Here is a 24,812-nt window from a genome sequence, read left to right on the forward strand (position 1 = left end):
ATGTTAACCGTTAAAAAGCAATATTATTAGCTTTTACGACTAGACATTTGCAAACAACATTGTACTGGAGAATCTGCACAAATAAAAGTCTTAGGGGCCGTTCACATAATCGCGCTTAAAAACGCGTGGAAAACGCTAGGCGCGCTGCTTTCTCCTTCTTTCCAAATCGATCGGGTTTTTGCGCCCCTGAGGCGTCTGCCTTTGCTAAGCAACCATGACGTGCTCTCTCCTTGAAAACGCGGAAATTTCAGCAAAGGATAAATGGATTTGCAGCTCTAAAAATCGCACCCGCGGTGCGCTTGCGGCTCTCTGAAAAGTTGAGATGTTTTTAACTCGATGCGGTGCGGACGCGCCTGGAAAAACGGGCGCGTCGCTTCCATTATGAGCGCGCATACCTACATTGGAAATAACGAACTTGAGCGCGCAAAAGACGCGATACGTGAACGGCCCCTTAAACAGTTCAGTAGTGCAGAGTTTACAGGTTACTCTTCTTTTTTGAATGCTTAAAGTAAAATACTCCCACATCCCGCTGAATGCTGCAGAGACGCTGTTCGGGAAGCACGTGACATAAAACGAAGCCAGCTATTGGCTATTCGCTACTTCTCCTGTTGTACTGGCTGAGTAAAACCTCCGGTGGCTCATTACTGCCACACTTTGGTCACCGCAGATTTGAAATATGCACGAAATGAGCCGCTTACGGCAAATAAAGTTATTTAGCAACTAATCGATGACTAAATTAGTTGACAACTATTTTAATAATCGATTTTAATCGATTAAATCGATTAGTTGTTTCAGCTCTAGAGCTCATCAACAAGGAAAAATGTGCTTGTGCTGTCAGGCAGTCTCACAACCTCTGAAAAGGCAAATTCTTGGGGGATCAAATATGTTGAATGTGCCTGTGTGTGCTATATGATATTTAGGTAGTATGTTGGTGTTAAATATTTAATGAATGATGCATATCTTGGACAATTAAAGAATTTGCTATAAGGGATTAAATTAATGAAAGAGTTTTTTTCATCTTCACATACTCTCTAAAAAAACAGTGAGTGCATTTACATGCAAATGGTCAAAATCAGCTCATTTGAAAAAAAAAACTGTTTACATTGTAAACATGCTGAGATTGTCATGTTTTTCTCCAGTTTTGACATTAAAACATAAACAGACATGCACACAACATGCAAACACTGATTATACTGCCAGAAAGCAAAATGAGGCTGATTGTTTTAGCTTACAGTTCATAATCATGGCCTAACTGTTTACATGACCTAACATGATGTTGAGTTATTAAGATTGTGCTGAATGTAAATGTATTCATTGTCTTTTAGAAAGCAACAAGCCATGAACACATCTGATGACATCGCACAACCACATGTATAAAATGATTATTCTTATCAAATGCAATATCCAGTACCATCAACTTAATTTCACCTGTAAGCAGATAATCTGTCCTTTGTTCCCCTGAGGTTTAGTTGGGAAAAAACAACAGCCTGTGTTCTACTGACTGAACAACACTGCGTCCTGTTTCAACAGCTACATTTATCCACAACCTACCTTCTCTACAAAAGGGGGGCCCGGCAGAAAAAGTTTGGGAACCACTGGCCTAGGGCTGGACGATTATGGCTTAAAATCAAAACCTTGATTAATTGAACATTTTACCTCGATTACGATTAATGAACGATTATATTGTTTCTGTTTTGTTTTTTTGCCCTCGTAGTTCACTGACAAGGTTTGTACTGTAAATATGATTGACTATCAGCAGTTATTTTATCTATGTTCGTCACATTTCTTACTAAGGTTGGGTATTGTTTGAATTTTATTGATTCCGATTCTGTTTATCGATTCCAATTCTTATCGATTCCCAGTTTCGATAAAAAAAATCTAATATTTAGATGTCAAACATTTTTACAAAGCATTCTGTTGCAGCTGAATAACATGAGCAAAAATCAGCAGCCTACAAAACACTGCAAGAGGACATTTGCCTGTGAATAAAAAAATACCATAGCAAAAACAACTAGATTAATATACATTTCAAATATTAAAGTGTTAAAGACAAGTAAACAGTCAGTAATAAGATAGGAACAAACAAATCAATTAGCAATATCATAAATACAACTAAACTAAATTTCAGGTACATAAACCGTAATTAAAAGTTTAGAAATACTGCATAGTTTTCTTTTTATAAATAAAATAAAGATTAATCAAGTAAAGTTCTTAAATATATTCATTCAAGATCAGTGAATGATTTTCTTTTGTTCTTTGATTAACATTAATGACAGACAGCGCGTTTATTAGGCTGTTGTCTCTTTAAGCAAAAATACTGTACATGTGTGTTTTCTTTCTCATCTGTTTACGTTCACGTAAGACAAATACGGCTGCGTTTATGATGATATACTGATGTAGTTTCCTGTATCATAGTTTCGACTCGGAACAACCTTTTCTACAGTTAAAATACACAGAACAGTCCGAGAACGGACACATACCGGGAACCCGCAGTGCGACCGCCGACCGCTGCTCTCTGTGCACGCGCTTGTGCTTCATGTGCACTGCACACAAACATGCTATAAGTTTTGAGATTCTAAGCTACTTTAGTGATAAATCACAGGACAGCGCTGACAACTAGTTTCTGTGTTCCTCTGTGTGCGCGATCTTCACATCTACTGTTTATATGAGTGTTCGTGCCACAATGCAGCTGCGCGAACATGGTAGCTCGATATAAGAATACACATCCGTTTATCTAATCACTTGAATGTCCAAACCATAAAACAAATACAACTGATAAAGTTTAGTGAAGACGCAAGGCTCACCGCTCACGCGCCATCACTATGTGTTGAACCGGCGTTCACCTCCGTGTTTGCTTATATTAGAGCTGAAACAACTAATCGATTTAATCGATTAAAATCATCGATTATTAAAATAGTTGACAACTAATTTAGTCATCGATTAGTTGCTAAACAACTTTTATTTGCCATAAGCGGCTCATTTTGTGCATATTTTAAATCTGCGGTGACCAAAGTGTGGCAGTAATGAGCCACCGCAGGTTTTATTCAGCCAGTACAGCAGGAGAAGTAGAGAATAGCCAATAGCTGGCCTCGTTTTATGTCACGTGTTCCCGAACTGCCTCTGCAGCATTCAGCGAGATGGTGGAGACAGACGGCAGTGGAGTAAGCTTGAGAAAGAAAAAGTAAAAAGCGGAAGATAAAACTAATCGAACGAAGTCATCCAAAGTGTGGGAGTACTTTATTTTGAGCCTTCAAAAAAGAAGAGTAACCTGTAAACTCTGCACTACTAAACTGTTTAACTGTTTAAGACTTTTATTTGTGCAGATTCTCCAGTACAATATTGTTTGCAAATGTTTAGTTGTAAAAGCTAATAACATTGCTTTTTAACAGTTAACATTTAAAGATTTACAAACATGTTCTGTGATCAGTTTGTCGTTTACCAATTCATAATTAAGTCTTGCAGCCTAATTATGACTGAATGAGAGAGGTAAATGTATTTGAAATGCACTTTTTTTCTAAGTATTCACTGCTCTTTTTCACACAGCAGGTTTTTTGTGTGTGTAAATTTTTTTTTTTTCTGGACAACTTTCTGATGGATTTTACTTTAAAATGTGATTTCCATTCAGGTTTCATGCCACTGGCACTTTATCTGAAGGATTGTTTACAATTTCACAGCATAAGCTATAAAGCTGTTTCCCAGGTATAAGTTGTGTGTTTACAGGAAAAAAATAATAAAATGCAATGTACTGCAAATTTATTCGGTTTTATTCTTATTCTTCGTGAAAATATTTTCTGAAAGATTCTTTAAGCTTTGTTTGGGATGTTAAACTACTTTAGGATTTTTTTTATTAATAATAATAAAAAAATTATATTAATATATTAATATTATTTTTAATAATAATAATAATAATAATAATAATAATAAAATTGGGACCAAAAATTATTCAGCACCATATAAAAAAAGAAAAATCTATACAGTTATGAGGTGTTTTGTGTGTGTGTGTGTTGAAAAATATTTCGCGATGTCCCAGGATTCCCACACAACACATCTGCTAAAGTCTGATTTGTGACCTAATGACTCCTTTGAGCCGATTCATTATAATGAATGGTTAAAGCAATTGGTCTGCCCATCAGTGTCTGAATCAGTGTATAACAAATCATTACTTCTTAGAAGAACATACACATCTGAAATGAGAAAGTAAGTGTGCTTACCCCATTTATCAAGAGTGTTAAGTAAAATTTAGCCTTAATAATCCACAGTATGTATAGGCCTATGACAATGTGTAGTAAATTACCTATAAAATAATTTAATTTAAAGTTAGACTGGAGTGAGATGAAACTAGATCTGTTGCTATAGCTAGCTGCTAATTTTATATGGTAAAAAAATTTACACCTTTTAACGTTATGTTTTTAATTGATATGATTATACTAAAATAATTATCAGGTCTATCAAAAAAGGATTTTATCTTTCTTAACTTTCTTATAAAAGCCAGTCGTGGAAAAATCACAGCTTTTTGTGCAAAGAGGGCAAGAAAAGATGACAGTGATCGTTTTTTCATGAATAGGATAAAAAAAAACTGTTTCTTTGTATTTTTTTTTTTAATGTAACATTTATTGTCAATATTGGACTTGCGGATCATGTGGGTACTAGGGTACTCTTTGCTGTGTGTGGATGACCATGTCGGTCAGCCACCACCGAAGACCAATTTTGACCCAGGAAAAACCCTGATTATTTATAGCAGCTTTACCTTTACAGGATACATTAAATAGCTGATGTGATGAGACAAGACAGACAGAAACATACCCAACAACATCAGTTCAATTAAAACTACAATGGTATTAATCATTTCCTTCACCAAGACCTACAACAATGAACTTATGTTTCAGTGTGTACAACATAGGCTACATGATGTCAACATGCCATGTCATGTCCAGAGCACGACAGCTTATTTTACAAACGCGCGTCTTACTTTTCACAAGCCCTATTCCTTTCACTATTACTTTTTAAACCAGGTGTGTCAAACTCAGTTCCTGGAGGGCTGCAGTACTGCAGAGTTTAGATTCAACCCTAATTAAACACACCTGATCCAGCTAATAATGTCCTTCAGGCTTATTTGAAAATCTGATTAAGCCTGGTTCACACGGGACGATTTTAAAATTGTCGGCCGATTTTCCAAACCTGAGAGACCCCACACACGGCGATAAAAAAATCACGGGTCTAACAGTTTTGGTCGTACAGTGTGTGGTGTGCAGCCACACGGCAAAATCAACACATCACACACGAACCGATTTGACTCTCGAGCATTCCCAGGTCAGACGGGAAATCTCGCAAAATCCTTCGAGATCAAACGTGTCTTCAGAGTAAACAATCATGGCGGACAAAGAGGATGCAGTGGCCATAGTTTGTGCTTTGTTTGTAACCGAAAAAAACATAAGAAAAACGGGGGACACCACACACGAGAAGAAATCGGGCCAAATAAATCCAACATGTTGGATATCCCCGATTTGAGATCGGAGCGGTCCCGACGTCCTTCCGAGCAGAGGAGAGCAGTCTTAACACACCACACACGGCAGGAATATCTGATCATTTATCTGATTATTTTATGATAATCAGAGCTTCCTTAAGATTGTTGGAAGGTGTCAATCGGGGCTAAAATCGGCCTAATTATCCTGCCGTGTGAACCAGGCTTTAGGGTTGGAACTAAACTCTGCAGGGCTGCGGCCCTTCAGGAACTGAGTTTGACAACCCCGTTTTAAACAAAGGAAACACTCTAGAGCCTTTAAAAGGGGCCTTTATGGATCCTAATAGTAAAGAGAAAAAATACGGTTTCATTTAAAAACCTTTCAACAGTATATCTAACCGAGAAGAGATGCTTTTGTAACATTTCTTCAATTAAACCAGCCTGACATTTGTGGAATAACCTTTGCAGGCACATCAAAAGTACCACATCTCATCACACCAATGCACTGTAGTGCATGCTAAGAGCCAAGCAGGTTATTAAACTTGCCGCCTGCCATCAGAAGCACAACCAGTTATTAGCTTGCAAGCACACAGGAGAGATTGAGCCAAATCACAGAGCAGCACAAGGCTTTGGCGGCACAGCCCACATCCCTGAAGGTCACAGGAACGTACTCTACCCTTCACTTCTCCTCTCCCATGCACAGTGCATCACTGCTTCCAATCAAAGCACCAATTATGAAGTTAATGACCCCTCTCTTTAACCTGGTTTACACATAACACACGAACACATTGCTTATATTCAAATCCGTTAAAGGATTTTTAGGCTGCATTAATTAGGACAACGGGAACTGGGAACACTTCCAATAACACACAATGTACTTGCTACATCATTAGAAGAATGGCATCCATGCTAATATTAGTCTGTTTCTTTCTTATTCCGAGGTCACCGTAGCCAACAGATGCAGTCTGTATCCAGTTCAGATGGTCACTGCAGTCACCCGGATCTGCTGATTTCATCTGGTCAGAGGAGAACTGGCCCCCCGACTGAGCCTGGTTTCGCCCAAGGTTTTTTCTCCATACTGTCACCGAAGGAGTTTTGGTACCTTGCTGTTGTCGCCTCTGGCTTGCTTAGTTGGGAACATTTAATATCCAGCGATACCGTCGACATGATTGCACAGACACTTTTTAAACTGAACTGAGCTGGATGATGACACCACTGAATTCAATAATGAACTGCCTTAACTGAAAATTGAGTGTTTACTATTGTCATTTTGCTTTATTGACACACTTTTCTCCTATTTAATACTGTAAAGAGCTTAAATTCCTTGGGCTATGTTTGGATAGGCATCCAGACAACTCTCTAAATGAAGGGCTCAGACTGCTCCATCAGTAATGCATAGATTTTCATCTTGCAACGAAGAAGTGCCAAAGACTTTTAAAAGGAAAGTGTCACCAAAAGTAGAACATACTCTCAAAGCTTAAGAGCTTCTTCGTCTCAGGCAAAACACAACAAGAATTAGGACGGAGGCCTTGTGATTATTGTGATTAAAACAAGAAAAAGAGCATAAACAAGGAAAACAATATATATATGTTCACTTTTATGGAAGCAGAAAAACAATGTTCATTAAGACCCGTGGGATTGCTTGTGATAAAGATTTAAATGCAAAATGCACGAGACTGTTTCTGTCTGTGGTGTTTTAATTTTAAATATTTTAACAAGAAAAGTAGGCTAATTATTGTGTTTACCGTATTTTTCGGACTATAAGTCGCACCTGAGTATAAGTCGCATCAGTCCAAAAATACGTCATGACGAGGAAAAAAACATAAGTCGCACTGGACTATAAGTCGCATTTATTTAGAACCAAGAACCAAGAGAAAACATTACCGTCTACAGCCGCGAGTGGGCGCCCTCTCGCAGCTGGAGACGGTCATTTTTCTATTGGTTCATTTCTCTCGGTTCATATATTGATAAATTAGTTGCACCTGACTATAAGTCGCAGGACCAGCCAAACTATGAAAAAAAGTGTGACTTTTAGTCCGGAAAATACGATAAATGTTTTGCCGCTTGCTTGAGCAGCTTATTATATAAACCTAGAAGTAAATGCATGAATAATGTGTTGTTTATATTTATTGAGTTTAAACTAATGTCTATATGAAAGATTGTTACTGTTCTGTGATAAAAGACTTACAATGCTGAAAAAAAATTATATATATATAGGCGAAACAGGCGTTAAAAGAGTTAGCCAAAAAGAGGAGCCTGGTCTGTTGTTTGGAGGTTTTTTGGTTTCCAAAAATCCGACGTCGACCAAACATCCATTTTATGCAAGTGCTTTTATTGCTCCTGCACCTTAGCCGCAAACACATCTTGGAATATCAACCAGCAAAAAATGCATTGTACACTTGATTATGCATGTAAAAAAGTCATAAACCGGAAAACCGGTATAATTTTGAAAAAAAAACCGTGATATACATTTTTGGTCAAACCACCCAGCACTAGAAAAATCACTATTAATGTTAATTAATTGTAACTCTTAACCAGCTTTCAAACAGCCATCCTCCACTAAACTCAAAATAGCAATATGAAGACTAACTGTGTTTCATCTGATTGTGGTCTAGGGGTTAGTGGAGATGAGAGCAGATGGTGGCTCTGACTGCAGACAGATTACATGCAAACAAGGCTCTTTAAAGACAACAGCAGCTGAACCAGCCAGCAGCGGCTTCCTCTGTGAGCTCCAGCAATGGCCAACATTCTATCTTTTCCCATGTGCTAACGGTTTTGACCAATCAGTGAGATCTGGTGTCGCCACCAGTGAGGAATGTCTTTCCTGTCTCAGGCAAACTTTCCTAGTGCAACCAAACCCTTAAAATCTGGGCTTACTTTTTTTTTTTTTTTTAGTTAAATATGAAGTTCAAAGTTTTTGAAACATTCAAAACAGAAAAATTAAGTCATAAAACGAAGCTGAAATTGTTATGATTTTGCACTATTTCTAGTTCATAACTATGACTTTGACCTTTGAACAAAACATATAAATGGGATACAGAGACAACAATTACTTTATAATAATAAAAAATGGGGATCCCACTGTATTAAATTAAATTTATTTGGGGTTCTACTTTTCAGTTTAGTGGCAATCCAAAACAATACCGTTGTATGGGATCAGAATGTATTGTAATGTATTGTAAATGTATTGCAGTCACAGATCGAAAAATAATAAGCATAAATAAAATATTTAAAAACAAGTGTAAAATAATAATACACAAAACTGAAAAACAAATGCAATTTTTTAAAAATAACAAACAACACAGTCATCGATCGAAAAAAGCGTAAATCAAAAATGTAAAGTTGACGTTACTCCAATGCGACTCGTGGCTGCTGTGGCAGATCTGTGAAGATGTATAACCAGCGTCAGCAGGAAAATCCCGGATGATCTCAGGTAATTAGCCATAAATATTTTGTTAGTTTGTCCATCACCAGCGCAATTTCACATGAAGCAGCATTAGTGTTCGACTTGAAACAGTGCTGCACAGAATGATCACTGTATGACATCAAAGTACTGCGCAGCGCGCAGGTGATGGAGATTTATCCCTGATTACAGAACCGGCTTTACTGACAAGATAAATTAAATATCGCGTGTGATTTATCGTGCAGCCCCTACTGCCTAAAATATAAAGTATTGCTCACTAAACCAAACTAACAAGACGTGTTAACAAGCTAGATATCGGCCTACTCGGACTACATAGAGCCTGCAGAAAATATCATAACACACAAAGGGAATGTTTCTGTCACCCACGAACAAAATATTTATGGCTAATTACCTGAGATCAACCGGGATTTTCCTGCTGACGCTGGTTATCCATCTTCACAGACCTGCCACAGCAGCCACGAGTCATATTGGAGTGACGTCAACTCCCCCTTGGACTGATTGGCTAGAGGAGCAGCTGTCAATCTAGAACTTGTGGCCCAATGGTGACGCTGAAGCCCACCCTGATTTACATGAAACTCTAACTGCAACATTTAGAAATGCAAGCACAAAACGTGGAAACAAGAGCAAAGGGGAAAAGACCACAAGCACACAAAAAAATAACATATAAGCAGGAAAACTGATTTTGTTTGCAATTTGGAAAATTTTTTAATTCATGTTTCAGTATTGTGCAATTTTATTTTATAAATTATAAATGCGTTTACATTTTTGGTTCACGCTTATTATTTTTCGATCTATGACTGCGCTGTTTGTTATTTAAAAAGAATTGCATTTGTTTTTCGTTTTTTGTGCGTTATTTTACACGTGTTTTTAAATATTTTATTTATGCTTATTATTTTTCGATCTGTGATTGCAATACATTTGGCGGGATTCTAATCCCATACCTTTGGTCTTAATAAATTAATGTATTTATTAATATAACATTTAGTAAAATCATTAATACAGCGGTTTCAATTCAGGACCTGGGGACCCACCGCTCTGCACATTTTGCAAATCTCCCTTTATTTAACACATCAGATTCAGATGATCAGCTCATTAGGAGAGACCTCCATGAACTGAACTGAGTATGCCAGATAAGAAAGACATACAAAATGTGCAGAGGGGTGGGTCCCCAGGACCACGATTGAAAACCACTGCATTAATACATTAGATGTCCCTGGCAAAGGCTCACCCCCCGCAAAAGTGTGTAATTCCTCAGTGTTTTACTTGGACTGACTGAAATGTCTTGACCACAGCAGTGGAAACTGGTCAGTCGTTGCCCTTTGTTTGTAGAGCATGCTTATGCCTGACCAAAATCAACAACACATGACAGCAATGTCAGGCCTCTATGAGCAGCATGCTAGATGGAACTGATCTGTAATTTCTGTGAAGCCAAACACTGTAACAATAAACTCGGCCTGAGGTTATTATTAAAGCACTATGTGAGAATAACACATATCAGGGGATCAAATTGTAAGTCCTTTAATAAGTGGACATGTTTGACAGAAAATAAATCACTCTCAGAAAAAATATTTAAGTGTACACTAAAACAACTCTCTGAGGCCTGACTACCCTGTACAACTGTCAATTTCTACATCATTATCGCTCAATTCAACCATGATCCAACCTAGTGGCTGCAGTAACAAATCTGACATGTTTTTATATTTTTATACCTCACCATGATAATATGAGAAGCCTCTTCCCCAGTTTTAATACGCATACTCATTTGTCATATTGACAACAACTGGCAACGTGACATGCTAAGGAGATACATGATTGTAAAACATTTCCAAATATCAATTCAAGAGGTGTACAAAGACAGACTGTTTGTTGTGATCAATAGCAAAATCAGTTTCACATCATTCGTATTGAGCGGTCACAAGATGGATTTTGTTGCAAAGCTTTAAAAAATAAGCCAAAGGGGAAAAGAATTATACTCGAAAACAGCTTCATTAAAAGCAGAATTACTACTGCATTTTAACACCCAAGTGTCCTTTGACTTCCACCACATGCTCTTCCACTGCACTCATTTGCATATTCAAAACACAAACTATGTAGTGACAATGAAAATAATTTGATGTTTATCTCACAATGGAGCTATAGACACATGTATGGAGAACAGACTCACAGAGTACATTGTGTGAGAGTGTTAGTGAGAGGGACAGCTGATCTTTGGGTGTGTGCTGTCCGCCTGTTAGCCCAAAGGCAGCCGGCACGTTGCCAAGCACGAGGGGATACACAGGCGCACAACAAACCCACTTACTAGGCATCTCAGTAATTCTGAGTGCTTTAGTGAAAATACAAAGTTCAGCCCTAGGTCCATAAAAATATCTTTGTATTGTAGTCTCAAAAGCACATGCATACAAAACACGTGCCTCATTTGAGACGTAACCCTTCAGTGGGACAGACAGCATCTTGAGCTTTGAATGGAAAATGGTAGTCAAGCAGCACTTGGACTAAATCACTGGATCGAAAAGCAAAGGCTCATTTCAAGAAGCAATAGCTTTTGGTAAACTCCATGTTATTTGCCAGTAAAACAAGACAGGGAAATAAATGAAGTATTTTAGAGCAGAAATATAAAACCATATTAAATAAACATGGAATATAAATCAATATCCAGGATTTTTTCTGCATAGAGAATTATGAGGTGGCCGACTCTGCCAAATTTTGTGCCACCACAAAACAAGCGCCACTGATCTGCTTCCATTAGAGCTTTTAGTTCATATTTGGAAAAATAACCGATATTTTTGTACAAGTTAACTTGATATTTCTTTACACAGAATCATAATTTCTCTGTATCAATTAGGGATTCACCGAAATGAAAATTCTTGGCCGAAACCGAAAACCGAAAAAGAGAAAACCAAGGCCGAAAACCGAAACCGAAACACTGAAAAGAAATTATGCCAATTATTAGTACCATTGCATTTATTGCTATGACCGTGTACTAACTTTACTAAAATGAAGACATTGCAATTGCATAAATTAATATTAAAGTTTCAAAGATAATTACAATTACATAAATTATAAAAAAACATAAAAATACATAATTACAAATTATGCAAATATTTATTAAGCACATTGCAACAATGCACAGAATAAAAAAAAATTCAAACTAAAAATTTATCCCACTCATGTGAATATTAAATAATAATGTACAGGCCTAATGGCTTGCAGAAAGGTTTTAAAATGAACTGTTCTCTCATAAAAACAAAGTGCATTTAGGTGAAGTGCATTTGAAATTGTTCTCTGTAGGACTAGAAAGTGCATTACTTCTCCAGTATAGGCAAGAGGGTTATCACTTCTGGGGATGGGGACTTCAGACAGATAACCATCTAGCTGTTGAGCAGTTGAGCTTGTCATCTGCCTGACATTTGAGAAATATTTGAGAGAGTGTATTTAAATAGGGCCAGGGCATAAATAAACATTTTTATCAAATTAAAGCAGAAATCTAGCAGAAAATCTAGCAGAAATATGGCTACAATCTGATATTATGTATGTATATGTGTGTGTGTGTGTGTGTGTGTGTGTGTGTCTATATATATATATATATATATATATATATATATATATATATGATATAGATATATATATACATACACACTGTAAATAAAATGTCACATATATAGTAGCCTAAGAACAAGAACAATAGCCAACGTATTATTATTATTCGAGGCACTTTCTTGCAGAATTTCACTGAACATATCAGACAACGAGGGTGCATGCCCAGAGACGAGTCTTTTTTTCTGCGCTCTGATCTGTCTCCTGTGCTTGGCGCTTCTCCACATCCAGCGCGGCCTGGATCATTTCTTGTGCGCGCTGCCTTATTTCCACATCCAAGTAATGGTCTTTATAACGTGGATCAAGCACATTCGCGATGAAGTGCAGAGGTTTCGAAAAGATCTCAGTGAGACGTGTGCTAACAGACTCTATAAGACTGTACTTTACTTTTCTTTGTTTTCACTTCGTGGTCCATCTTAATCTCTTTGTTAGGAGACGCTTTAGTGATGCGAATAAAGGAATAAGAAGAGAGAGAATGTTCTCACTGGTGTGAAGTAGGGATGTTGCGGTGACGGATTTTTTCCACCGGTTAATCGACGTGTAAAAAAACCGGTAATCCCGGTGTCACCGGGGTTGCATGTCGGGGATTTCGGGTGGCCGAAAATGCGGTCGTGCAGACGTGCACACGTCTCAATTTACTTTCACTTTAATTAGCGGCAATTCAGTAGCATTTGTTTGAATTAATCATGGGTTAATTTATTTTATTCTTCATAAAAATACACAAAACAATAAGACACTCGCTTGTATTACACATCTTTATTGCAAAATGAATAATAACTTAACACACCATGCAAAAACTAAACAAAAGCACTTATGAAACACCTTTAAAGTGCATTTATTAACAAAACAAACCACTGCACACATCGTGCAAGTATCAAACAAGAAATTATATAAAAAAATTCACTATTCGTTAAATAAAGTGCCTGCCTCTTTCAGCAAAAAAAAAAAAAAATGCACAACTATCGAATATGAAACGAACGAACATCAAAAACTTCGTTAAATAAGGTAGCCTACCCGAATAATCACTGGACACTTAAGTGCAAAAAAAAACTAATATAAAAATTAAACTCACGTTAAGCTGTTAAAAAAAAAAGAGGTAGGCCTATTAACTGCATACACCGTACAAAAAAATTATAAATAGGCTAAATGAGAAACAATAAACTAAAAACCTTCATTTTAAATTGCAACAGTTCACTTTGAAACCAGATCTTCCGCCATCCTTTGCCAGTTAGCTCGCCTCACTCTCCTCAAATGATAAATGAAATCGTACACCTGCTGCTTTACTGCGGCGCTCGTTCCGCTTACGATATATTACGAAGACAGTAGTCACTAACTGAATTAAGTGCTTTATTACTATAGGCTAAAACTTCAACACGTTGGGGACGGTGCCGGTGGTCAAGTGCTATGACCGGTAGGTGGGTTAAACACAGTGTATCACCGGTAACACCGACTATCGCAACAAGCCTAGTGTGAAGTGAATGTCGCGGGGAGCTCGTGGTCTGCGCTATGCAGGTGCACGTGCAGGTCGCGGTTTCTGTTTGCGTCATCTTCACAACATTTCGGCCGTATTGTTTCGGTGATAAAAGTCTTTCGGCTGAAAACCGAAAATGCACTTTTGGGCCATTTTCGGCGAACATTTTCGGTGGCCGAATATTCGGTGCATCCCTAGTTCTCGGTACCAATTTCGGTACCAAAGCAAAACAAAAATATGCTAATTTAAAAAAAATTAGCTAATTTAAAAAAGTTATATAATTATATATGTCACATATGTCACAGCTCATGCACTGGCAGGACTGTGCATGTTCGTGTGATCAGCCAATCAGTTTTACCATTTTTTCCGTGGCTCCAAAGTGATTATTCAGAACTCAGATGATTGGTTAAAAAAAAAAAAAAGAGTGCACCAAACCAAACTCTTAGGCAAAGATGGTAACATGACTACATGTCAAGGGGTAACACATTTCCATAATGCCCACCTACGTTCTACGTTGGCTGGCCGTGAACAACTTGACCCGCCCTCAAAAACGTAATTTACTGATGACTGCTTCTCTAATCAGGGGGAGTTCAACATGGGATTCACAAAACACTTGAAAGATGGCTCCACTGAATCACAACCTGTAAGTATGACAAATAATAGATTTTTATTTAGGTTTATATTTTTTATTGAGCATTAAAAATACAAAATTATGACAAGGAGCGCACTGATTGTAAAACATGGTGTACGCGGTAGACTGATCACAACAGGCTCATGTAAAGGAGGGTTTTTAGAGAGACTGAATCTTTGAATGAATCGTAATAGAATAAATGGAAAATTAGGTGATATTAAATGCATATTTTGAGAAAATAAAAGCTTTGATTGACCTTGCATGAATGTAAACCTACTGTAGGATACACCCAAAACAATATAAGGAACCTTAAAAATGGCATAATAGGGACACTTTAACAGTATTTTGCTGTAAGATTATATGAAATGTCCCATTAGATTTATTATTCTTTACCACATATAGCAAGGCAATGTACTGCTAAACAATTAACAGGTTTTTACCCTAGCATAATTACCATGTTTTTTTTATTTTGAAACTACTGCAATCAGTTTTTGACAGTGTATGGTCAACTTTAACAATTATACCTTATTATGGTCAATAACAATTTGCTTCTGCCATAGATGTTGAATCGCTATGCCCCTAACTTAAGCCCAAGATACACCAAGCCGACGGCCGGCCATTGGCAAGCGTCTATTGGGCTAGTTTGATTGAATGGTCTGTTTAGAGAACAAGTCAGTGCCTGAGAATTAAAGCAAAAGTAATGAAAACGAGCACATAAATGAAGATGGCATAGACAGAAGTTCTAACGTTACATGATCTTACCCAAGCATTCCAATATGTACAATATTTTCAAAAGAAAACGAGCCGCTTTAAATGAAGAAAGTTATCAACATACCTGATATTCAAAATGGTAAGCAAGTGCTGCTTTATTTACATTTGATATATCCTTGTTTCGATTTCTTATTTTAAATGACAAATATATTAATAGCTGCTGATTTAGAAAGCTAATTCCTCTCATGCAGGTGCCTAAAAGCAGATGTTAGTTTGCAGTCAGCTGTAGTCTGAGCAGTGTGTTCAAGTGCAGCTTTTTGGTCCAGATGCTGCCGACGCGAGGTGACAACACCGTTAGCTTTGGTCACCGCTGGTTTTCAGAAGTCAGCTTGGTGTGTCCCAGCTTTTTGAGTGTCAGCTTAAAGAAAGCACACTCTATTCTACTCATAAATACAATGTGATGTTCATGTGCACTTTTGAATATGATCATTCCAACTTGACTTCAAAGCACCAACAAACTCCCTTTGCTCAACTAAACAGATGACAAGAGTATTTGTTGCTTTCAGTGGTGTTGCTACTGCTACTAATAAAACAAAATAAAATAAAATAAAAACCTCTATAACTCTTTATTCTGTTTGCTCCCTTAAAAAGGACAGAAACGCTTCCCTATAAGACACAATAGGTGTTGCACGCGAGAGAGAGAGAGAGAGAGTTCAAAATAAGTCATCATTCCTTCTGTGTCGCAACCGCACCTAAGGGGCACTTATCACCTAGCGAACAATGGAAAGACTTATACCAAATAACCAATCCACAAAGTCTAATACAGAATCAGGATGCGCAGATGAACAACTCTAAGATGATGTGGGGTGTTTTTTCTTTCCTTTTTTCAGGTGCATTACACCTGTATGGTGCAATCTATATGACTGATATAATGGCACACTCTTAGTCTCACCCACTTGCTCAACATGGCTGGCCTCTACTGCGCATCCCATTACTGACACCATGCCTTGAAGACCTGCCGTCCGCAGTCAGCTGCACGGGGGATAATGTTTCAGTCTCTTAATGCTCCTAACAAGCATGTTCCCAGTGCAACAGAGTGTCAATACCCAAAGTCACCCCTCCATAGTCTCCTTCCACTAGGAAACACATTAAGTGCATACAATTATCCACAGCACCATTTTCATTTCTTCTTGGAAACAGGATATGGTGAGGTATCAACTGGAACACCATACTCATTCCCAATGGTCCAACAACGAGTTGTCAAGAGCCACTGGTAGGGAAACACTGACGATGCAACATAGTCTGGTCTTACGTATACATCATATCCCAGAGAAGACAACAAGGCTTCAACAGCAGCAGATGATATAAAGACAGGCCTGATGGTTTTTTCACAACTTCCATCCGAAGAGGCTGAACTACAGTGTCAGTTTCAGATAGACAATGCTTGTGCATGTACTTAATTAAATGGTAATGAACACTGGTGACTTCACAGACGTCATTAACCCTTCTTATTTAAATAAATAACAAGCTCAACACAGTCTCATCCGAATGAGAAGGAACACATAATTCATTCATATCAACCATTTAAATGCGAAAACACCCCACAGCCAAGGTTGTTGACAAACTAGCAGGAAGACAAACCATCTAATTTGTCTTTTAAGTAATTCCCAGACAGATATCTTAGTCGGTAGATACTAATAGGGATTAAAGTCTATTGGCTGTTTGAATCCAGGCCTCATGTGGTTAATTATAACTCATTGGATATTGCCTCCTCAAATCCCACATGAAGCAGCCAAAATGAAGCTTCAGTCCTTTTTTATGTCTGCACTGAGTCTTTAGAGAAGTGAAAAACACTTTTCCATTTACACTGGATTGCAGCCAATCCATCAAATATGATGGATACGTGGAAGATAAGCCACTTTTGGTGCATTGGTGCACTGTGTCTCACCAAGTCCATTTTGAGTCCCTAATGGAAGCCATCACATTACTATCAAATTGAATGTGAAGGATTGAATACTATATTTCATACATTTGCAAGCAACAGGTCTGAACTGGTTTCCTATGAAAATAAAACATTAAAATGTGTTTGTAGCTGATGATGACTGACTGTTGTTTAAAGATAATATGTAACTACTTGACTATTCTATATATTCATGTGCTGGATTGCTGTTAATTTTATTGCACTAAATGAATAATATATTATGCGTTTTTAAAAGTCTGATAGCCAGTATACTTCAGATAATCAAATTAACCCATCAACAAACCACTAGCCAAAGTAACAAATATCCCGTTCAATGCTTAGAAGTTCCTTTATGACTTTCAAGACAAGCCAGTGTATAAATAAAAGCAGTCTAATTAGACTTCATTCCGCAGTCACCTTGCGTCTCAATGCCTTGTTTACAAGGTTACATAAGAAATCCAGTAACAGTTTAAATGGATTAGGGGTTACTGATTGCGTACACACATAAATCTCTAATTCCTGATTCAAATCTAGTGTATTCTCTTAATTTTTTTTGGGGGGGGGGGGGGGGGTAAAACAAAAAAGATCTAAATACTGTTATTTGTTCATTCAAATATGAGGCGTAGCTATATGAAAGGTTTTCATTTGTTGACACATATGAATCTCTTAATTTCCATTTTCTTTAAATGTGCAAATACTAAAATGTGTTGGACTGTGTGCATCGTGAGTGGTTTATTCAGACAAGAGTGCTTTCTGCAATATTGTCATGCAGATCCAGTGTATTACTCACAATGATTCACTTCTATCAATGCCAATCACTCCCATCCAAATGTCATTTAGTTATTAAGATACTACCAATGCACAAAGATAACACGACCGTTTAATTCCAGCTAATAGGGCTTTTCGTGGAGAGGGGAAATGGCTTGCATTACCTTGTTTTTGATGTTGCAATGGCAGCAGACCGTCCACAGGTACTTAAGGGTCCTCCACAGGAGGATGATGAAGAGACCCCCGAAGAACGTCACCATGGATGAGGCGAGGAAAGCCCACCACATGCGCTGACCATTGTTGTCACAGGGTACTTCTGGTGAGAACGGGATGATCAGGTCCATCTTCGATATAGAGACAGAAGAGTCCTTGTTTTTATTCAGATTGATATTACTACTCATTCTAGAGCTGCTGCCATAGGATCCGTTGCCATCTGCCACAACTAGCATTGAGAAGAAGCTTTGGAGAGCTCCTGCCTGCGCCCCCAGCCCCAGCCATCAGCCATATTGATTCAAATATCCCTCTCCTTACTTCTCTATTTTGCTATCCACGTCTGCTCAGTGTGAATGTTATTTTTGAGTGATAAATGCAGCAGCTTGGAGAGCGTGAGGAGGAGGAAACGCGCGTCCGTTACCCTCAGCGCGACACATTTAAATCCGCATTAATGACGACTTCATGTTTTCATTTTGAAGGGGATTCCTCGTCCTTTTCCATATCTTCAAAATAAAATGGAGTCTAAAACCAATATTTTGTCGTTATCAGTCAGCATGCAGGGGGATTCGTGAGAGAAACGCGGACAAACGGCTGTCTCTCTCTTCAGGCGGCTCGTGTACGAACAAGCTCTCTGTCGTCCATCCAGTGACAGGGTCGCCTCAGCGGTGTCTAATCGATATTTCTCTCATAAACTCCAACTTAATCAATGTCTCCAAAGCTATTCAGCTGGGAACCAAGCCGCTCTTTGTAGTCTTGCGAAAGGCGGTGGAAGAACTCGTTCAAATATCGGCGTTTGGGCGATTATGGCGCTCTCAATGACATGTCGCTGTCCCCATTCACTTTCCTCAGCTGCTCCAGTCCAGCAGTCCGTCAGATCTGCTCCACAGACTGCTGGGAGATTTACAGGTAGGAGGGCGGAGCCCAACCCGTATGATAAAGACGGTCGAAAAAGAGAGAGCATACAGAATATTAATTATTATCATTATAATTATTATTAAACGCATCAACAGTGAACAACATGAGGGGGGATGGGGGGGAGCAGCAATCCCACGGATGAATAATATTTACAATACATAATATACAATATATAATATTTTGCCATAGACGTACTTTTCCCATTCTTGATTTAATGAGACTATTAAAGAGAATGAGCTATCAAAAAGCGCAATAAAATGGACTATATATATATATATATATATATATATATATATATATGTATATATATATATATATATATATATATATATATATACTGATCTGTTGTAATGCATTTTAGCAGGACTGTCTATAGCACTCTTAATTTGCAACAGTCCTATAAACATATTTAGAAGAAGATAAAATCATGTAAATCGCCTTGGGATAAAATTACCCATTAATTCGTATACCTGTGATATTTCACATTTAGCACTCTTAATTTGCAACATTTCTAACATTTTTTAAATAAAATAATGTAAATTATCTTCAGATAAAACGACCCATTAATTCGTGTAACTGTTAAACCCCAAGGGATGTTAAACTTTGCCATTACCAATCAATGCTCAAAATGTTCTGGAATCACTCCCCTTTAACTCTGTCGGGTTTGTCATTTACCGCCCCAGCACAATGGTTAGAAAAAAAAATTGCAATTAATATAACTTTTATAAGAAAAAAGAAATTAGAACTGTGGGTGTGAATTATAATGTGAATTAATATTTATACAACTGGTATGTACAATAACAAGTGCCTTTAACATTAAGTGGACAAAAAATAAAAAATAAAAACCTGTATGCAGCCTTTTCAGACATTTTGAAAACACATTTTATTTCTCAGTAGCCTGTCTGAAAGCAAAATATTTCCAAATATCTTTAAATGAATTTATCTCACACTTTTTAAAATGCATGATTTGTACAGCAGCATACACGGACATTTAGTGCAATAAAGTTGCACTCAGGGGCAATTTCAAGCTCAAACCGGTGCGCAGCGTTTTGCTACGGTTTCCGGTTTGAACGACATGTTTCCTGGGTACGGTGTGCAACGGGGTTTGAGATTCTCTTGTTTGGTGGGTGTGTCAAAAATGTCGATCCAGCAACATATATACAAACCACGCGGTAATAAAGAGACATCTTGCACAATGGGCCAAGTAAAGTCATAGTAGAAGTTTCTACATCCCTTTCATGTTGTAAACAGGCCGACACAAATATTGTTATGGCTGTTGTATACATACTAATGCCATACAGTGAGCATTTGTAAGTAAATGTAATTAACATCAATAATTAACAAGAGCAAGTATATTGTTTGCACGTTTATTTACATTAAAGGCAAAATAATTTAATAAGATTAGGAACTTGTTGAGATGTGTTATGATAGCTTGCTAAATCTTATTGTAAATATTGAAAAAATATGACAAATTAAGTTTGGGTTTTAATTATTGTTATTAATAATAACGTGGTTGCTTATAAGACAGATGACAAACTACATTGACAGGCTGTGAAATGCGACCTTAAACAAGTCATTTTCAAAATATAAACATAGATAAACCCGAATGAGGTGTAAACGAGATTTACTGATGTCTATGATTTTATGGTTATGATTTAATGTCTGAGAGATGCTATTACTTAACCAAAATAGCAGCTGAAACAGAATCTTTATAGATGGTTGTAAGCTAATCTACAGTCACATCAACAGAAGATGTCACTCTAAAATATGCCAATGTCTTTTATTTATTCATTTATTATGCACCATTTATTTGTTTAATAGTGACTTTGCTTAGTTATCTCTGTACATGTATATAAATTGACCATTTAAATTTATAAAATTGTTTTTGGTTCAGTTTCATCTCATCAAAAATTCCTATTTAATTATATATATTACCAGATAAACAGGGGTGCATTTTATTATTCAGATTTCCATTCTGCTTTCACAATGCAGTCATTGATCAGCAAGTTAATTTTCAAATAGCATCTATTACTTCTCCTCCTACTGGACAACAGCAGAAGTGCAAGTTTAGTGTAAAAACACTGAGCTTGGTGATTTGACATTTGCATCTAGAGCAACATGGAAAGAGTGTCTCGATAGCTCCAGTTTGACAGACCCTGAGTGTAACCCAATAGACATGACAGAAATTAATACTACAAAAAAATCAAATTGTTTATTTTCTCCCAGTATGTCTCTATGTTGGCAACACATTACATCCTTCTCTTCAGTAACTAGACTATTATATTCCTGTATTGTATGTGTGGGTGGAGGTCTTTTAGTGGTTTTCCATCTCATCGTAGCCGTCTGTTCTAGTAGGCAACCAGTTGGTATGGTCTGGATCTTGCAGACCCGGATTCAATGGTGTTATTTATGGAGAGCAATAGGATCCACGACTGGTCATCTTCCTGGAAAACGTGCCCAGCTGTCAGCTTAGACGGCTAAAGACCTGGTTCCTGCAAGAGCCGCGTCAAAAAACAGCATAGCTGACAGATGCAAAGCTTAGTTACACAGTCATCCACAGGATTTCTATTTCCAATGCTGGAATAGAGGCACAAAAATGTAGTGTTTTTCATGTTTGACCACTGAGGTTCTAGCACTGGTTCTCAAGTTCAGAAGAGCTGTCAGCAGCTGTCTTGAAACAGATATCCCAGCAGGAGACTCGACCCTTTCTAAAAGAAGAGGAAGGGGACTTGAAGGACGTGCTGCTTTCGGGGTGAAGCCTAAGAACACCGCAAAGGCATTCTTAGGGCTTCCCTGTGGCTGAGAACTGGAGCTCAAGAAAGAAAATCAGTACAAGCCAAATAAGGATGCACTTGGGGGAGGAGCTTGACTTCTCCAGAACGAACTGTGCTAATCAGCGCTGGCATTGCCAAGGGCATCTCCAGTGCTACACACCACACTAAGAAAAAGTGCTGTCGTACAGCCAGTGACCTCTTTGTCAGGAGACTGTTTTCTAGGGCTTACCTGATGACTCTTCTTTCTTGTTTGAAGGGCAGCTAAAAACAAGAAGGAATGTGTGGCTAGAAGCACACTATTATTCAATGCCTCTTTAAAGTAGCAAATTATGATAATTAAGTCATTGGCTACATTTTTGGAGCTTGTAACGATTAATGTACAATTAATAATTTGTCAATATTAATGCATTAGGTAACGAACTAAAAATTAACCACTATATTGCAGCATTCATTAAATTAGATTAATATTAATTTCATGAATAGATGTTTGTTCATAGTACATTCATTTACTTAAAATGTGAGTCAAGTTTGAATCTATATCTACATCCATCCGTCTATAGCTACATCTCTCTGTATATCTACACTATCTATCTTTACATCTCTAGCTATACTAGCATAATGAATAATTCAGAAATCGGCATTTAAAGCTACATAGCCTTCAGCAGTGCTTTACAATGCCATCAAAGCAAGGTCAGATGACACAGTGCTGTAGTGCTCTTCTCGATCAGCTGACTATATATTCTTTGACAATAATTTTTTGCAGAAAAAAGAAAATGTCACATCACGTCATACAGAATCAGCTTTAAGAACCCCATCCTCCCCAATCAGCAGCTGACAGCCGTTCAGACGCAGCTATTGTTTAAGAGCTCACCTTAGTTCCAGTAATTAACACCGTATCTTCCCCATGGTTAGATGCAGTGCATCAGTTTCATGGAGGAGCAACAAATAGGACAGCTCCACACTCAATTACAGCACATGTCAATCTGCTGTAGATGCAACCAGTGCTGCGGAAGCAGCTGTATGACACCCTTAATATGATGCAGATCAGCCCACAGCTCAATGAATACACGCATCAATCAAACACACCATCGGGATTCATTTAATGACATGAGAATGATCTCTGTGAGATACAGAAAATGACTTTTATTCTCGCATTACTGACGTTTTCGTACAAAACACATACTTTTAAAATAAAAGAAGTCCCAATGGAAAAAGTACCTGTGTTTTAATCGTTCTAAATACTCGGTGGTGATGAATCCCTCATGTAAAACCATACGCTAGCTATTCAGAATAATAGTTAGGCATTAGATTCACTTTAACAACATGTCTTATTTCAACCCAGTGGACTGATATCTTGCTGCAAAAAAAAAAAAAAAAAAACAGGAATGGAATGATACACATGAATATTATTTTACAATAAAAATTATAGTTCCTATTTCCATTCTACTGGAAACCTACAAACAGTCATTTGTTTAGAAGTGCAAAACAGAAAAATGAAAGAAAATGACATGTTTTTTGGCACAACATTAATAGGGCTACAGGTCTGCATGAGACATAACATGCCTCTTGAATAATAATAATAATAATAATAATAAAATTAAAAATTAAATAGCAATGAAACACCACTAGCATTTAAACAGTTTTAAGAAAACCATTTCCGGTTTACCCTGCAACGTTTCTTTTCGTGATGTTTTCTTTTTTGTGTGTGGTACAAATAAAAGTGACTGACAAACATACACCAACAGAAATGTGCATTCGCTCTCTCGCACACACACAAACATGCTAATATTTGCTAAGATGTGACACTCCGTAACCCTTCTCCTAGGACTATAGCCTAGTAAAAATACAGTAAATATATTTCTATATATTTTGATGAAATTGCATACATACGCATACATGTGCACCCATACTTCACCCATAAGTTAAAGATGGGATATTCTCTTTAAATATTATCTCTAATATAAGAGATCTCATAGTACACAGTGGTCTGTCTAGCCCTAGAGTGAATTTTGAGAAGTTTTACTGTTTAAATACCAGGCTTTCACCTCATGCCATTGTCATACGCTCAGTAGATCTCCAAAGGCACTTCCATTTAGCCCGTAGAATCTGTCTCAGCTCCACAGATAAGCAGTACGATTCAAAGCAACGCTCACTGACATCTACACAACAAACGAGTCTTAAACCATGAGACGAGGATTCAGTCCTTGAGCTGATGTGTTGGACGTGGGAGGGTGTCACGCAGAACGTTTTGGAGCAGGGCTGCTTGTATGAGGGACTTCACATTCAGGCAGACGTTAACACAATTCGCCGACTGATTGCTCTGTAAACGAGTGTCTTAAATGCAGCATTGCTAAAACTTTACATGTCCGTCAGGAAGACCAAAGGAAATGAACAAATGCTTCAGTGCTATCGTCCAGCATCTGCACACACACACACACACACACACACTCATACACACATATATACAAAAAAGTTGCAATTAATAATGTAATAAAAATGTATATACCAAAACAAAAGAATCACGATCTTAACGTGACACTCATAACGTTAGTGTACCTTTGCGTGTGTTGTGTATAAAGTCTAGTGTTTGTAAGTCTCTGAGCTCTACGGGGAGCCCAGCGGCGTCCACAGAACTTTGCTCTGTTCCTGATCCACAATAGTCACGATCTGAGTGCAAATGTAAGGGAAGGTGCCTCCCTGAACGATACCTGTAAAGAAACATCAAACAACAGCGAGACACGCTTTCATTAATCGAAAGTTCAAAAGAACAGCATGTATTTGAAACGGAAGTTTTTTGTAACATTATAAATGCCTTTACCCTTTTGATCAATTTAATACATGCTTGCTGAATAAAAGTATTAATTTCTTTCTTTAAAAATACAATACACGG

At 37.6% G+C, this 24,812-nt stretch overlaps 2 protein-coding genes across 19 annotated transcripts in view; both read right to left on the minus strand.

Annotated features, from left to right (window-relative positions):
- LOC132110880 (calcium-activated potassium channel subunit alpha-1a-like) overlaps window positions 1-19,122 on the minus strand; it is a 286,517-nt gene extending 267,395 nt beyond the window's left edge. For 9 of the 14 annotated variants that reach the window (XM_059517926.1, XM_059517929.1, XM_059517924.1 and 6 more), the window contains exon 1: window positions 18,185-19,121. In XM_059517926.1, the coding sequence (XP_059373909.1) occupies window positions 18,185-18,469 (285 nt within the window). In that variant the 5' untranslated portion in view covers window positions 18,470-19,121. Of the gene's footprint in view, window positions 1-18,184 lie in introns of all 14 variants that reach the window. The other 5 variants (XM_059517933.1, XM_059517930.1, XM_059517931.1 and 2 more) reach the window with 2 other exon arrangements.
- A 4,193-nt stretch (window positions 19,123-23,315) lies between these two features.
- The window catches only part of LOC132110881 (disks large homolog 5-like), a 61,664-nt gene continuing 60,167 nt past the window's right edge, over window positions 23,316-24,812 (minus strand). For 4 of the 5 annotated variants that reach the window (XM_059517937.1, XM_059517936.1, XM_059517938.1 and 1 more), the window contains one exon: window positions 23,316-24,630. In XM_059517937.1, the coding sequence (XP_059373920.1) occupies window positions 24,527-24,630 (104 nt within the window). In that variant the 3' untranslated portion in view covers window positions 23,316-24,526. The remainder of the gene's footprint in view (window positions 24,631-24,812) is intronic. The other variant, XR_009424689.1, reaches the window with a different exon arrangement.

This window comes from Carassius carassius, chromosome 30, assembly GCF_963082965.1.
Source record: "Carassius carassius chromosome 30, fCarCar2.1, whole genome shotgun sequence".
In the NCBI taxonomy this organism is placed as follows: domain Eukaryota; kingdom Metazoa; phylum Chordata; class Actinopteri; order Cypriniformes; family Cyprinidae; genus Carassius; species Carassius carassius.